General features: G+C 39.8%; 1 protein-coding gene across 1 annotated transcript in view; it reads left to right on the top strand.

Annotated features, from left to right (window-relative positions):
• Window positions 1–15033, top strand: part of OSBPL11 (oxysterol binding protein like 11) — a 71473-nt gene that overhangs the window by 16237 nt on the left and 40203 nt on the right. Inside the window, exons 3-6 of the mRNA XM_055260236.2 lie at window positions 2631–2806; window positions 3628–3707; window positions 5975–6151; window positions 14675–14876. Coding sequence (XP_055116211.2) covers window positions 2631–2806; window positions 3628–3707; window positions 5975–6151; window positions 14675–14876 — 635 coding nt within the window. The remainder of the gene's footprint in view (window positions 1–2630; window positions 2807–3627; window positions 3708–5974; window positions 6152–14674; window positions 14877–15033) is intronic.

Raw genomic sequence — 15033 nt, 5'->3', positions numbered from 1 at the left:
TAAATGAGGATTAGAATCACTTGTTCACCTGGCTTGGGCATTTTATACTTGCAGAAGTTAGGTTCTTAGGGGAAGAGAAATAGGGGTTTGGAGGCAGCAAACACATTTATGTTAGGTTCCCATCTTGTGCCAGATTCACAGCTTCACTGGGATCTTGGAGAGGTTAAGTAACCAGCCAAGGGTCACACAAGCTGTCAAGAAGCAGGAAAACCAGCTATCTCAAATACTTTGTAGAATTGGTAGTTGTGGGGCAGGCGTATTAAACGGGATCAAATTGTCTACCAAGTTCTATTATAGAACAGGCTAACATAGAATGCCAGACTTCTCCAAACCCAAACATGAATTTTTTTTTTTTTTTGAGACGGAGTCTTGCTCTGTCACCCAGCTGGAGTGCAGTGGCATGATCTCAGCTCACTGCAACCTCTGCCTCCGGGGTTCAAGTGATTCTCCTGTCTCAGCCTCCTGAGTAGCTGGAATTACAGGCATGAGCCACCACAGCCAGCTAATGTTTGTATTTTTAGTAGAGACGGGGTTTCACCATGTTGGTCAGGCTGGTCTCAAATTCCTAACCTCAGGTGATCTACCCGTCTTGGCCTCCCAAAGTGCAGGGATCACAGGTGTGAGCCACCACGCCTGGCCACCCAACATGAATTTTAAAAGTTTAAAACTTTTTAGAGTTACTTTTTATTTTATATTTATTAATTAATTAATTATTTTTGAGACAGGGTCTTGCTCTGTTGCCCAGGCTGGAGTATAGTGGCATGATCTCAGCTCAATGTAACCTCTACCTCGGGCTGAAATCATCCTCCTGCCCCAGCCTCCTAAGTAGCTAGAACTACAGGCATGCACCACCACACCCAGCTAATTTTTGTATTTTTTTTTGTAAAGACAGGGTTTTGCCATGTTGGCCAGACTGGTCTCAAACTCCTGGATTCAAGCGATCTCAACTCATCCAACCCTTTTTAGAGTTACTTTTTTTTTTGAGATGGAGTCTCACTCTGTCACCTAGGCTGCAGTGTAGTGGTGCGATCTCAGCTCACCGCAACCTCTGCCTCCAGGGTTCATGTGATTCTCCTGTCTCAGCCTCCCAAATAGCTGGGATTGCAGGTGCACGCCACCTCGCCCAGCTAGTTTTTTGTATTTTAGTAGAGACGGGGTTTCACCGTGTTGCCCAGCCTGGTCTCAAACTCCTGAGCTCAGGCAGTCCACCCGCCTTGGCCTCCCAAAGTGCTGGGATTACAGGTATGTGCCACCGCGTCCGGCCTAGAGTTCCTTTTTAAAAAGGGCCAGATGAGGTGACTCACGCCTGTAATCCAAGCACTTTGGGAGGCCGAGGCGGGCGGATCACCTGAGGTCAGGAGTTCGAGATCAGTCTGACCAACATGGCAAAACTCCATCTCTACGAAAAATACAAAAATTAGCTGGGCATGGTGGTGGGCGCCTGTAATCCCAGGTACTTGGGAGCTGAGGCACAAGAATCGCTTGAACCTGGAAGGCAGAGGTTGCAGTGAGCCAAGGGGGCGCCACTGCACTCCAGCCTGGGCAACAGAGCGTGACTCCATCTCAAAAAAAAAAAAAAAAATTATTACACTACTTAAATCGGAATTTCTGAAATGTATTTTTGAAAGTAGTTAATCTAGAACCAAATCAGAATTTTTTTTCCAAAGTGTATTAGTATTTCATCAAATTCTTTCCTAGAGTGTATCAACATTTCATCATTTAGTTTCAAGGTCCTTATGTTTCAGCATCTCCAATTGCAGCTTTCTCATTTTTAAACAGGAGAAGTAATCTTTATTTTTGACTTATTTAATGATACATTCACAAAATCTTTTTTACCCTGTTATTCTTGTTGTACATTTCACTGATTAAATCTTAAATCACAGTGCGTATCTTGCCTAGTATATCTTGCCTTAACCTCAGAGCTCCTATTTTGATTTCTTTCCGGTGAATTTTAAATAAAAATTTTCACTACCATTTGTCCTTTGGCAGTTTACCCTCTGTTAATGAATTCTGGGGAAAAATCTGTCTCTGAAAGGATACGGTATCTTTGCTTCCTTTCGTGCATTAACTGATAGGCCTCTTACTTAATAAATGCCTCTCCCTCAGCTGAAGGGTTTATGTCTTTTATTAACCTCATTCAACTTTTTTTTTTTTTTGAGACGGAGTTTTGCTCTTTTTGCCCAGGCTGGAGTGCAGTGGCTCGATCTCAGTGTACTGCAACCCCTACCTCCCAGATTCAAGCAATTTTCCTGCCTCAGCCTCCTGAGTAGCTGGGATTACAGGCATGCACCACCACGCCTGGCTAATTTTGTATTTTTAGTAGAGATGGGGTTTCACCACGTTGGCCAGGCTGATCTCGAACTCCTGACCTCAGGTGATCCGCTTGCCTCTGCCTTCCAAAGTGCTGGGATTACAGGTGTGAGCCACTGAGCCCGGCCTAACTAATTCAATTTTTAGTAGTCTTCACTGCTAGAAAATTCAGTGTAGTGTTTCCAGGTGCCTCTTGAAATGCTTTTAAATTTTATTTTTAAGAGCAAAACCCTGAAATGTGTAAGTGATTGAAGTTTGCTTTGCTTTAGTTTGCTGAGGGAAAATGTTTGCAAATTATGGATTTAAAAAAATCATTACAGGTTTTTTGTTTTAAACAATGAAGCTGGGCTGTTGGAGTACTTTGTGAATGAACAGTCTAGAAATCAGAAACCTAGAGGAACTTTGCAGCTTGCAGGAGCTGTAATATCACCCAGTGATGAGGATTCTCACACCTTCACTGTAAACGCTGCCAGTGGGGAGCAATATAAACTCAGAGGTATGACCAAAATATGAGAATTAATACTGTGATTTTCTTCTTTTTTTGAGAAGTTGGTGTCTTACATGCTTTCATATGGGCTTTGGAAATAGAAACTACTGTCATCAGTGATGTAAATACAGTATTCTGAACCTTGGAACTGCTTTGAGAATTTATGAAATCTTTTGTAATAACTGTTTTCAAGTGGGACAATGTGTGTTTGTTTAGGGCTGGCCCCTCTAAAAAACTGTGTAGATGAAACTCTGATTACTGAAAATCTAGAAACATAGACTTTAAATGATATTTTTTATGTATTTCACCCCTTTACATGGTTTAGTTTACATGCCCTTTTTGCAGTTTTCAGTAACTAATGTACATTATTGGGATTTATTATAATGTCATTCATTAAAATAGCATATAACTTCTGTTAAGATAAATTTAATTTGTGTAGAAGTTTTTTATTTAATAAATACACAAAGTATCATGGTAATCCTAAGTGAGCGTGCTCCTGCAGATCTGAAAGTATTGATTATACATCAAATAATTAAGGGGTTATTTCTTTAAATAAGAACCTATTTTTATGAGTTACAACATGTCAGTCTCTCATCCTCACCTCACTGCATGTAATTTATCCTTTTAATGAAGTAACTACATCCAGCTACTGTGTTCCCTAACAAGGTTGGTGCTTTGGCCTCTTTCCTGCCTCCCTCCAGTCAGGGAAGTTTGCTGTAGTGAGAGTAAGTCCAGTATCTGCTTTTCAGTGATCTGATCTTCATACTGTAGGCGATTAATTGTGTTCCAAAATAAATAAATATAAAATAACTTTTACATTCTTTTAACAGCTACAGATGCAAAAGAGCGACAGCACTGGGTTAGCAGACTTCAGATATGTACGCAACATCATACTGAAGCTATTGGAAAGGTATGTAGATTTATATACAATATTAATACACAAAAATGAGGAAGGAATATTTTTTATTTTTTGCCTTTTAAGATTGAGATACTATTCACATACTGTAAAATTCACCCTTTTAAAGTATATACATATAATGCCGTGGTTTTTAGTATATTCACAAGGTGGTTCAACCATTGTAACTTTCTTTTTTTTTTGAGACGGAGTCTCTCTCTGTGGCCCAGGCTAGAGTGCAGTGGTGCAATCTTGTCTCTCTGCAACCTCCGCCTCCCGGGTTCAAGTGATTTTCCGGTCTCGGCCTCCCAAGTAGCTGGGACTACAGGCACACACCACCACACCCAGCTTATTTTTGTACTTTTAGTAAAGACAGGTTTCTTTACTAAAAAAGTTGTTTCTTTACTAAAAATCTTGGCCAGGCTGGCCTCAAACTCCTGACCTCAAGTGATCTGCCCACCTTGGCTTCCCAAAGTGCTGGAATTACAGGTGTGAGCCACCGCACCTGGCCGCATTGCAGCTTTCTAATTTTAGAACATTGTCATCCCTCTCACAAAAAAAAAAAAAAAAAAAAAATCCGGAGCCACTAGCAGTCACTCCCGGTTCTCTCCTTCCCAATCCCCTAGCAAACTCTATTTTCTATTCCATGGATTTGTCTATTCTGGGCATTTTATGTAAATTGAACCATATAATATGGGGTTTGTTGTATCTGGTGTCTTTCATTGTTTTTAAGGTTCATCCATGTGTTGCATGTATCAGTACTTTATTCCTTTATTCCTTTTTTAAGACTGAGTAATATTTTATTGTATAGATATACTACTTTTTTTATCCATCAATTGGTGGACATTGGATTATTTTCATTTTATAGGCATTATGAATAATGCTTCCATGAACACTTTCAAGTTTTCATAATGAAAACATTCATTATTTTAATGAATGGCATTATAAGTGTTCAAGTTTTTATGTGAACATATGATTTCATTTCTCTAGGGTCTGGGAGCAGAATTGCTGGATCATGTGATAGTTCTGTTTAACTTTTTGAGGAACTGCCAAACTGTTTTCCAAAGCGGCCACACTTTTTTACATTCCCATCAACAATATATGAGAGTTCTAATTTCTGTACATCCTTGCCAACACTTGTTATTGTCCTTTAAAAAAATTATTATGGTTATCTTAGTGGATATGAAGTGGAATCTTATTGTGGTTTTGATTTCATTTTAGTAATGACTAATCATGTTGAGCACCTTTCATGTGCTTATTGGTTAGTCATTTCTATATCTTCTTTGGAGTGTTTTTAAAAATATTTTTCAAGGTGAAAGGAGAATCTCATTACTTGAAATCTGAGGTTAGAGATGTCTAAAAAGTAATATATGGGCAGCATATTTAAAGGATTTCATACCTGGGTGATAACTTGTCTTTTACTATTTTTTTTTAATCATTCTTCCTGGTGGTTTCCCCCAGAAGTGAATTTTTAAAAACTGTTTGTAATTTCGGCCTAAAACCTAGTCTTCAGGAAATCCAACACAACAGCTTTTCTCATACTGCAAGGTTCTAGTCATTGTCAGTAAGAAAGTACTAGTTCGTATCAAAGGATACTTGGCATGTTACATTAGGAAATGTATTATATTGCTGAGTGCATTTTTTGTGTTAATCATGGTGTTTAAGGCCGGGCGCAGTGGCTCACGCCTATAATCCCAGCACTTCGGGAAGCTGAAGTGGGCAGATCACCTGAGATCAGGAGTTCAAGACCAGCCTGGCCAGCATGGCAAAAGCCTGTCTCTACTAAACATATAAAAATTAGCTGGGCATGGTGGTGCATGCCTGTAATCCCAGCTACTCAGGAGGCTAAGGCAGGGGAATCGCATGAATCTGTGAAGCGGAGGTTGCAGTGAGCCGAGATCATGCCACTGCACTCCAGCCTGGGCGACAGAGTGAGACTCAGTCTCAAAAAGAAAAAAGAAAAATTCATGGTGTTTAAAAATCTGAAATTAGAAACTTTTTGTTATTATAATATTTATAAAATGTGAAAGAATATTTTTTGACAGCACAAAGCTGGAAAATAATTTTCTAAATAAATTATCAGTTTACTTTGGGATATGTAAAATGCTTAAACTTTGAGTATCTCAGATTTTATCATCTTTGGAAATGTTCTTATAGTCAATTCTGAAGTTAATTTAATTTTAAACGCTGCTCATTTGTAAATCTTAAGTGTATGGTAGTTTGATGGTTAGAAATCCTAAATTAAAGAAGAAAACAAAGGAATGATTTTCTTTGTCTAACAGAATAATCCTCCTCTGAAGTCACGGAGCTTCTCACTTGCATCTAGTGGTAATTCTCCTATATCGCAGAGGAGACCAAGTCAAAATGCCATTTCTTTTTTTAATGTTGGACATTCCAAACTGCAATCAGTGAGCAAAAGAACTAATTTACCTCCAGACCATCTTGTGGAAGTCAGAGAAGTAAGTATGAATTAAAGTCAAGTTAAAATGCACAAAGTGATCTTACCTGCTTGGTTTTGTCACAAAAAAACTTAGAAATACTCTTTGTGTCTTCAAGGGCCTTCATTGTTTCCCATCTAGTATGCTGAGATAATTTTTAAGTCATAAACATTCCCTGAATATATAGAGTGTCCTAAGTTTCCTCATGTCTGTCACATACTAGGTACATGGCCATTTTTCAAAAGTCAGTATCTTTCAATTCTCAAGTAAAAGTATAGACTCCTTTTATGTAAATTTTATGATCAAAAGGGTAATTAAGCCTAGTGGGAAGGCTATATAGCCAAACAAGTGATTCTTTAAAAAAACAAACTGATATAGGCCAGGCATGATGGCTCAAGCCTGTAATCTCAGCACTTTGGGAAGCCAAGGTGGGAGGATTGCTGGAGCCCAAGAATTTGAGACCAGCCTGGGCAACAAAGCCAGACCCTGTCTCTAAAAAAAAAATGTTTTTTTTAAATTTTAGCTGGGGGTGGTGGTGTGCACCTGTAATACCAGCTATTCCAGTGGCTGAGGTGGGAGAACTCCTTAAGCCTGGGAGTTTGAGGTTGCAGTGATTTATGATTGTGCCACAGCACTCCAGCCTGGGTAGCAGAGTGAAACCCTGTCTCAAAAAATAAAAAACAAACAGTGGTGGGGCGTGGTGTCTCATCCCTGTAATTCCAGCACTTTGGGAGGCTGAGACAGGAGGATCGCCTGAGCCCAGGAGTTTGAGACCAGCCTGGGCAACATAGTAAGACCTGTCTCTAAAACAAAACAGAACAAACAAAAAACTTTTATATATATAACTGATATATATATAGAAACTGATATATATATAGAACATTTCAAACATACAGAATCATTAAATCTTTGATGTTGCCTTATATCACCATTTCTTTCTTTTAAACTGTGTACCAAATAATTCTAGTTAATAAAACATGCAGTTTGTTAAGTTCTAAATATTAAGTTCCAAATATATGTATAGAACATATAGAATATATGTATTACAGAACACAACAGAAGTCTCATATCTGTTTCTGTATTCAATCTACTGTAGTATGTTGTTTTAGTTGAACTACAGGATGAAAATTTGGCCATTCACAGATAATGTGTTTGGAAAAAAGAGGAACATTGTAATAGCCTTTTTAGATAATTGTGGCTATTCTTTGTTTCTAGACCAAAACTTGACAACTGATGGTTTCTTAAATGTTAGATGCAGTGTGGGATCTAATACATATCGGTGAACTTTTTGTATTTTGTTACATGAAAATCCATTGGTCTGTCCTGCACTTTGAATGGATCTTTAACCTATCCATGATTTTGTAACACTGTGCATTCATTAGTCATTTTGGAGATATTAGTTTACAGAGTTATGAAGATCTTGCAAATATTGATCCATTTTATTATTATACAGTGAGTAAAATTCACATTTATTAACATCCCCAGTGTCATCAGAAAAGTATTGGGAAGCTGTCAGATATACCAGATAAGGTTGTCCAAAATTCTGATTTTCATTTTAAAGGTCAAATTTTGTAATTGGTAACAAATACTGTCTTTTTTTTAATTGATAGCCTCATTTTATTCAATCTTGAGAAAATGTCTATCTCATTCCCCAAACCTGAATCTCCATAGTTTCTTTCTGTCATTCTTTCATATCTGAATAGTAGTCCACAGGAAAAAAAAAAAAAAAAAAAACAGCTTATTCACCTTACAAGTCAGTCACAGAAGTGCGTTTTCTCTAGGCAACCTCTGTATATTGGTATGCAACAGAAGTGCTTTATATGTACTTCCCACTTTTTATATAGAGAATTTTTTAAATGTGTACTTGAGTCAAGATGTGGTAAATTTAATGATTTTTACTGCTTTACAAGGACATTCTTCAGTAAATTGGCTTTTTTTTTTTTCCTGTGAGTTCATGGCAGGTAAAGAATACAGTGACCACTAGTGGGTTTGGTGTCACTGCCTTTTCACTATCATTCCAGAAGTTTTACCCACCATTGCTTTTATGCCATTAATGCAGATGTCACCACAGTGAAAAAGGCAAATAACTTCTTTGAATTATTATTAAAATAGTTTGACTTCACAGACTCTCTGAAAGGAGTCTCACAGGGGTCTCTGCAGAGCACACTTTGAGAATTACTATTCTAGAATTATCCAGTTCCAAGAGGTTGTGATGCAAAGATATAAATTGGTGTGAGTTTGAAACAAATATTTTAATCAAATCTATGGGTAAATTTAGTGTTAGATTAGGTAGCAGTTTGTAAAAGCAGTTAACTCCTTTTTTTTTTTTTTTTTTTTTTTTTGAGACGGAGTTTTGCTCTTGTTGCCCAGGCTGGAGTGCAATGGCACGATTTCGGCTCACTGCAACCTCCACCTCCCAGGTTCAAGCGATTCTCCTGCCTCACCCTCCCACGTGGCTGGGATTACAGGCGTGCTGCAGGCATCCACCATGCCCAGCTAATTTTGTATTTTTTAAACAGAGACAGGGTTTCTGCATGTTGGCCAGGATGGTTTCAAACCCCAACTCAGGTGATCCACCCACCTCGGCCTCCCAAAGTGCTGGGATTACAGGCGTGAGCCACCGCACCTGGCCTAAAAGCAGTTAATTCTTGTGAGTAATATCATATTGTCCTTGAAAATGAATTTATTACAAAAGCTTTACTTTATTAAAATCATCTGTTTCCTATTTACTGTTTCTTATTAGTACTACTTATCAGTTCCCTTCCTTTTCAGTCCATGCTTCATGCTGGTACTATGCTATGCCCTGTGAGTAACTCAAATGACCAGTCGAGTAAGTGAGACAGAAACTTAAAACACAAGTGATTAAAATCACAGTTCTAATTTGGTTTTCAGACAAATTATATGCCAACTGAATGATATACTTCTATCACTACGATTGCCATTTCTAGCTACAAAACACAGGTTCACCAACTTTTCAGCTTTCTTGAAATTTTCTTTTTTTTTTAAAGGAATTGGTTTTACAGTGTCAAGGAACCATCACTAAAACAGTTTCACAAATCACTTTTCCATTTCTTTGAATATATTTGATTAGCTAATTTGTTTTGGAGAGAGCCATTACCAACTTTTAACATTTATGCTATAATTATATACTTTGTTTTAAAGCAGACTCTGCAAGTTATATATATACACACACACACACACACGCACACACGCACTATATATACTATATATATCTTACTATAGATATATATCTTACTATATTTATATCTTGCAGTCTGCTTTAAAGTATGTGTGTGTATGTGTGTATATATATACACACACTTTATATAATATATACATATTTTATATAGATAGATAGATATAATTAGTCCATATTCACGCTGCTGATAAAGACATACCTGAGACTGGGTAATTTATACAGAAAAAGAGGTTGGATGGACTTACAGTTCCACATGGCTGGAGAGGCCTCAAAATCATGGTGGAAGGCAAGGAGAAGCAAGTCACGTCTTACATGGATGGCAGCAGGCAAGGAGAGAAAACTTGTGCAGGGGAACTCCTCTTTATAAAACCATCAGATCTTGTGAGACTTATTCACTATCAGAAGAACAGCATGGGAAAGACCTGCACTGATGATTCAGTACCTCCCACTGGGTCCCTCCTACAACATGTGGGAATTCAAGATGAGATTTGGGTGGGGACAAAGCCAAACCATATCATTGTGCCCCTGGCCCCTCCCAAATCTCATCTCCTCACATTTCAAAACCAGTCATGCCTTCCCAACAGTCCCCCAAAGACTTCACTCATTTCAGCATTAACTCAGAAGTCCACAGTCCAAAGTCTCATCTGAGACAAGGCAAGTCCCTTCTGCCTGTGAGCCTGTAAAATAAAAAGCAAGTTAGCTACTTCCTAGATATAATGGGGGTACAGGCACTGGATAAATACAGCCATTCCAAATGGGAGAAAAAGGCCAAAACAAAGGGGCTACAGGTCCCATGCAAGTCTGAAATCCAGTAGGGCAGTCAACTCTTAAAGCTCTAAAACGATCTCCTTTGACTCCATGTCTTACATCCAGGTCACGCTGATGCAAGAGGTGGGTTCCCATGGTCTTGAGCAGCTCCGCCCCTGTGGCTTTGCAGGGCACAGCCTCCCTCCTGGCTGCTTTCATGGGCGGGCATTGAGTGTCTGTGGCTTTTGCAGGCACATGATACAAGCTGTCAGTGGATCTACCATTCTGAGTTTTGGAGGACAGCGGCCCTCTTCTCACAGCTCCACTTGGTGGTGCCCCAGTAGGGACTCTGTGTGGGGGCTCTGACCCCACATTTCCCTTCCACACTGCCCTAGCAGAGGTTCTCCATGACAGCCCCGCTCCTGCAGCAGACCTCTGCCTAGGCACCCAGGTATTTCCATACATCCTCTGAAATCTAGGCAGAGGTTCCCAAACCCCAATTCTTGACTTCTGTGCACTAGCAGGCTCAACACCACATGGAAGCTGCCAAGGCCTGAGGCACCTGAAGCCTCTGAGGCCACAAACGAGCTCTACATTGACCCCTTTCAGCCATGGCTGGAGCACCTGGGACACAGGGCACCAAGTCTCTAAGCTGCACACAGCATGGGGACCCTGGGCCTGGCCCATGAAACCACTTTTTTCTTCTAGGCCTCCGGGCCTATGATGAGAGGGGTTGCCATGAAGACTTCTGGCATGCCCTGGAGACATTTTCCCCATTGTCTTGAGGGTTAACATTTGGCTTCTAGTTACTTATGCAAATTTCTGCAGCCAGCTTGAATTTCTCCTCAGAAAATGGGGTTTTCTTTTCTATTGTGTCATCAGGCTGCAAATTTTCCAAACTTTTATGCTCTACTTCCCTTATAAAAATGAATGCCTTTAACAACACCCAAGTTACCTCTTGAATGCTTTGCTGCTTAGAAATTTCTTCCACCAGATACTTAAATCATCTCTCTCAAGTTCAAAGTTTCACAAATCTCTAGGGCAGGGGCAAAATGCCACCAGTCTTTTTGCTAAAACCTAACAAGAGTCACCTTTGCTCCAGTTCCCAACAAGTTCCTCAATTCCATCTGAGATCACCTCAGCCTGGACATTGTTGTCCATATTGCTATCAGCATTTTGGGCAAAGCCATTCAACAAGTCTCTAGGGAGTTCCAAACTTTCCCACATTTTCCTGTCTTCTTCTGAGCCCTCCAAACTGTTCCAACCTCTGCCTGTTACCCAGTTCCAAAGTCGCTTCCACATTTTTGGGTATCTTTTCAGCAGCTCCCCACTTCTGGTACCTATTTACTGTATTAGTCCATATTCATGCTTCTGATAAAGACATACCCGAGACTGGATAATTTGTACCGAAAAAGAGGTTGGATGGACTTACAGTTCCACATGGCTGGAGAGACCTCACAGTCATGGTGGAAGTCAAGGAGGAGCAAGTCACGTCTTACATGGATGGCAGCAGGCAAAGAGAGAGAACTTGTGCAGGGAACCTCCTCTTTATAAAACCATCAGATCTCATGAGACTTATTCACTATCATGAGAATAGCATGGGAAAGACCTTCCCCCATGATTCAGTTACCTCCCACTGGGTCTCTCCCACAACACACAAGATGAGATTGGGTGGGGACGCAACCAAACCATATCATATATGTACTGTTTTTTTGAGAGACAGTGTCTCATTGTTGCCAGGCTGGAGTGCATAGCTCACTGCAGCCTCGAACTCTTGAGCTCAAGTAGTCCTCCCACCTCAGCCTCCCAAGTAGCTGGGATTACAGGCACACACCACCACACACAGCTTATTTTTACTTTTTTTTTTTTTTTTTTTTTTGCTAGAGATGGGGTCTTGCTATGTTCCCCAGGATGGTCTTGAACTCCTGGCCTCAAGTGACCCTTCCACCCTGGCCTCCCTAAGATACAATTTTTTTTTTTTCTTTTTTTCTAGCAAAGAACATTACTTTCTTAGACCACTTCTAACACTAATACTAGCAGGTGGCTCTTTTGGGCTTTCTACACAAAGAAGCATACTATTTTCTCTTTCAAGTGTTTTTATATTGTGACTTCTGATTATGCTGTGAATGTCTTAAGATTCTTTTTCCTTTGTTAAACTTTTATTGGCTTATAACATGCTGTAGAAAAGTACACAAATTATAAGTGTGCCTCTTGTAATTTCTGCATAACCACCACCTGGATCAAGAAGTTAAATGTTATGAGCACCCTAGGGCCACTTCTGTGCCCCTCATCACAACACCCTTCCTCACTGTCCTGACTTCTAACACCATAAATTTATTTTGCCTATTTTTGATACTTCTAAAACTGGAATCATATAGTATGTACCCCTTCGGGTATGGCTGCTTTTCAGTTCACTGTATGTGTTTGAGATTTACTTAGGATGTTGAGTATAACTGTTCCTTTTCATTGCTATATAATATTCACTGTATGCTTATGCTGTAATATTTTTTATCCATTCTAGTGTTGATGGACATGAGTTGCTGAACATATGCATGTATATATCTCTTGGTTAGGTAGCTAAGAGTGTAATTGTTGGATCATAAATTATATTTACTTATGTCTAGTAGATATTGCCACACTGTATTTCAGAGCAGTTCTACCTGTTCATAAGTTTGGATTAGTGGGAGTTGGTTCCTAAATTTGTATACAAAAACATTTATACACACACAAAGCAGACTATATATACATGTATAAATGTGTATATGTTAATAGATACCATCATACCTACATTCAGTTCATCCTCTTATGAAACCTTTTTTTCTGGGATAGGTAAATGTTTGATTCTTAACTATGGTACATGTTTTCAGGGACTATTCCATATATGACACTGATTTGCTTAGTAGGATCATTTTGTACACTCTTTCACTTTCCCCCAATGAGCCGTATTAGAAATCACCTGGGCTGGGCACAATGGCTCACACTTGTAATCCCAGCACTTTGGGAGGCCACAGTGGGTGGATCGCTTGAGCCCAGGAGTTTGAGACCAGCTTGGGCATCATGGCAAAACTCTGTCTCTACTAAAAAAAATACAAAAAATTAGCCAGGCATGGTGGCACACACCTGTATTTCCAGCTACCTGGGAGGCTGAGGTGAGAGCCTCAGAGCCTGGGAAGTCAAGGCTGCAGTGAGCCATGATTGCACCACTGCATTCCAGCCTAGGCAACAGAGTGAGACCCTATCTCAAAAAAAGAAAAAAAAAAGTCACCTGGAACAGAGCCTCTGAAAGCTAAAAGAGTCTGTCCACTATATAGAGTTTCTATGTGAATTAAACTAGTGTCCAAAGGATGGTCTATTAGAGACCCTTCTGCTCACAACTGAAAGTCTTAAGCATCATAAATTCAGTTTCCCTCTAAAAAATTGGCTTGCTCATCAATCATTGTTACCCTCAATGGGTTCTGTTAGGAAAGCTGGGCAATGCTCCTAATAAAAGCAGAGTGTATTAAAATCTTTTAAACTGAAAAGCTTGCATCCAGTACTTGGTCCAAAATCAGCATAACAGAACCAGAAAGTTTGGTTAGGAAAGAGGAAGCAGGAAAGCCATTATGTACTCATAGTAGGTTCAAATTCAGCCTGACCAAAGGTATAAGAAGTAAGTAGTTGAGAGCCCAGACTGGAACTTAATTTAACTTTGGAATGAAGTATTTGATTCTCCTGTTAAGGATCTTCTAGAATCTTTCTGATAACTCGATGGCTTAATACTCCTTTTTTTTTTCTTTTTGAGACATAGTCTCACTCTATTGCCCAGGCTGGAATGCAGTGGCACGATCTTGGCTCACTGCAAGCTCCGTCTCCCAGGTTCACGCCATTCTCCTGCCGCAGCCTCCCGAGTAGGTGAGACTACAAGCGCCTGCCACCATGCCCGGCTAATTTTTTGTATTTTTGGTAGAGACAGGGTTTCACCGTGTTAGCCAGGATGGTCTCAATCTCCTGACCTCATGATCTGCCCGCCTTGGCCTCCCAAAGTGCTGGGATTACTCCTAATAAAAAGTGCCAGGTCTTTTAAGTTGTGTTGCTTCCAAAGAAAAATTGGAGGTGCCTTAGATAACAATCTTTTGCCCAATTGATAAGCACCATTAAATGAAAATAGCCAAACTTTTAAAAAGCCTAATATGGCCTAATATGTCTTTTTTTGTTGTTTTTTTAGAAGGGGTTTTACTCTTTCGCCCAGGCTGTAGTTCAGTGGTGTGATCATGGCTCACTGCAGCCTCAACCTCCTGGGCTCAAGTGATCCTCCCACTTGAGCCTCCCAAGTAGCTGGGACTGCAGGCATGTGCCACCATGCCTAACTAATTTTTAAAATTTTGTTTAGAGATGGGGTCTGCTATGTTGCCTAGGCCGGTCTTGAACTCCTGGGCTCAAGTTATCTTCCCACCTCAGCCTCCCAAAATGCCGGGATTACAGGTGTGAGCCACCATGCCTGGCCTAGTAGATCTTTAAAAATGGCTCAGAAGCTGAATCTGGTAATTAAAATGGCAACTGTATGTATACATGTTTTACAGAAATCATGAGTAGGACCCACAGAACTGTTTTTTCCTTAGATGATGTCTCATGCTGAAGGACAACAAAGAGACTTAATTAGACGAATTGAATGCCTTCCTACTTCTGGCCATCTTAGTTCCTTGGACCAGGATCTCTTAATGCTCAAAGCTACTTCCATGGCAACTATGAACTGCTTAAATGACTGCTTTCATATTCTCCAGTTACAGCATGCATCACATCAGAAGGGCTCATTGCCTTCAGGTAAGTTGTCGATTAAAGATAGGGCTTCACAATGAAGGCCAACACATGGAAAGGACTGCATTTGTTGTAATTCTAATTTCAGAAAATCTTAATTTAAAAAAAGGAAAAGAAAACCAGAGCCTGTTGGTTTTTAATTATCATGCTGATGTTATACAAA

Source organism: Symphalangus syndactylus, chromosome 21, assembly GCF_028878055.3.
Source record: "Symphalangus syndactylus isolate Jambi chromosome 21, NHGRI_mSymSyn1-v2.1_pri, whole genome shotgun sequence".
In the NCBI taxonomy this organism is placed as follows: Eukaryota; Metazoa; Chordata; class Mammalia; order Primates; family Hylobatidae; genus Symphalangus; species Symphalangus syndactylus.
The sequence above is the reverse complement of the archived record's forward strand: the minus strand, read 5'-3'. Positions and strand labels throughout refer to the sequence as shown.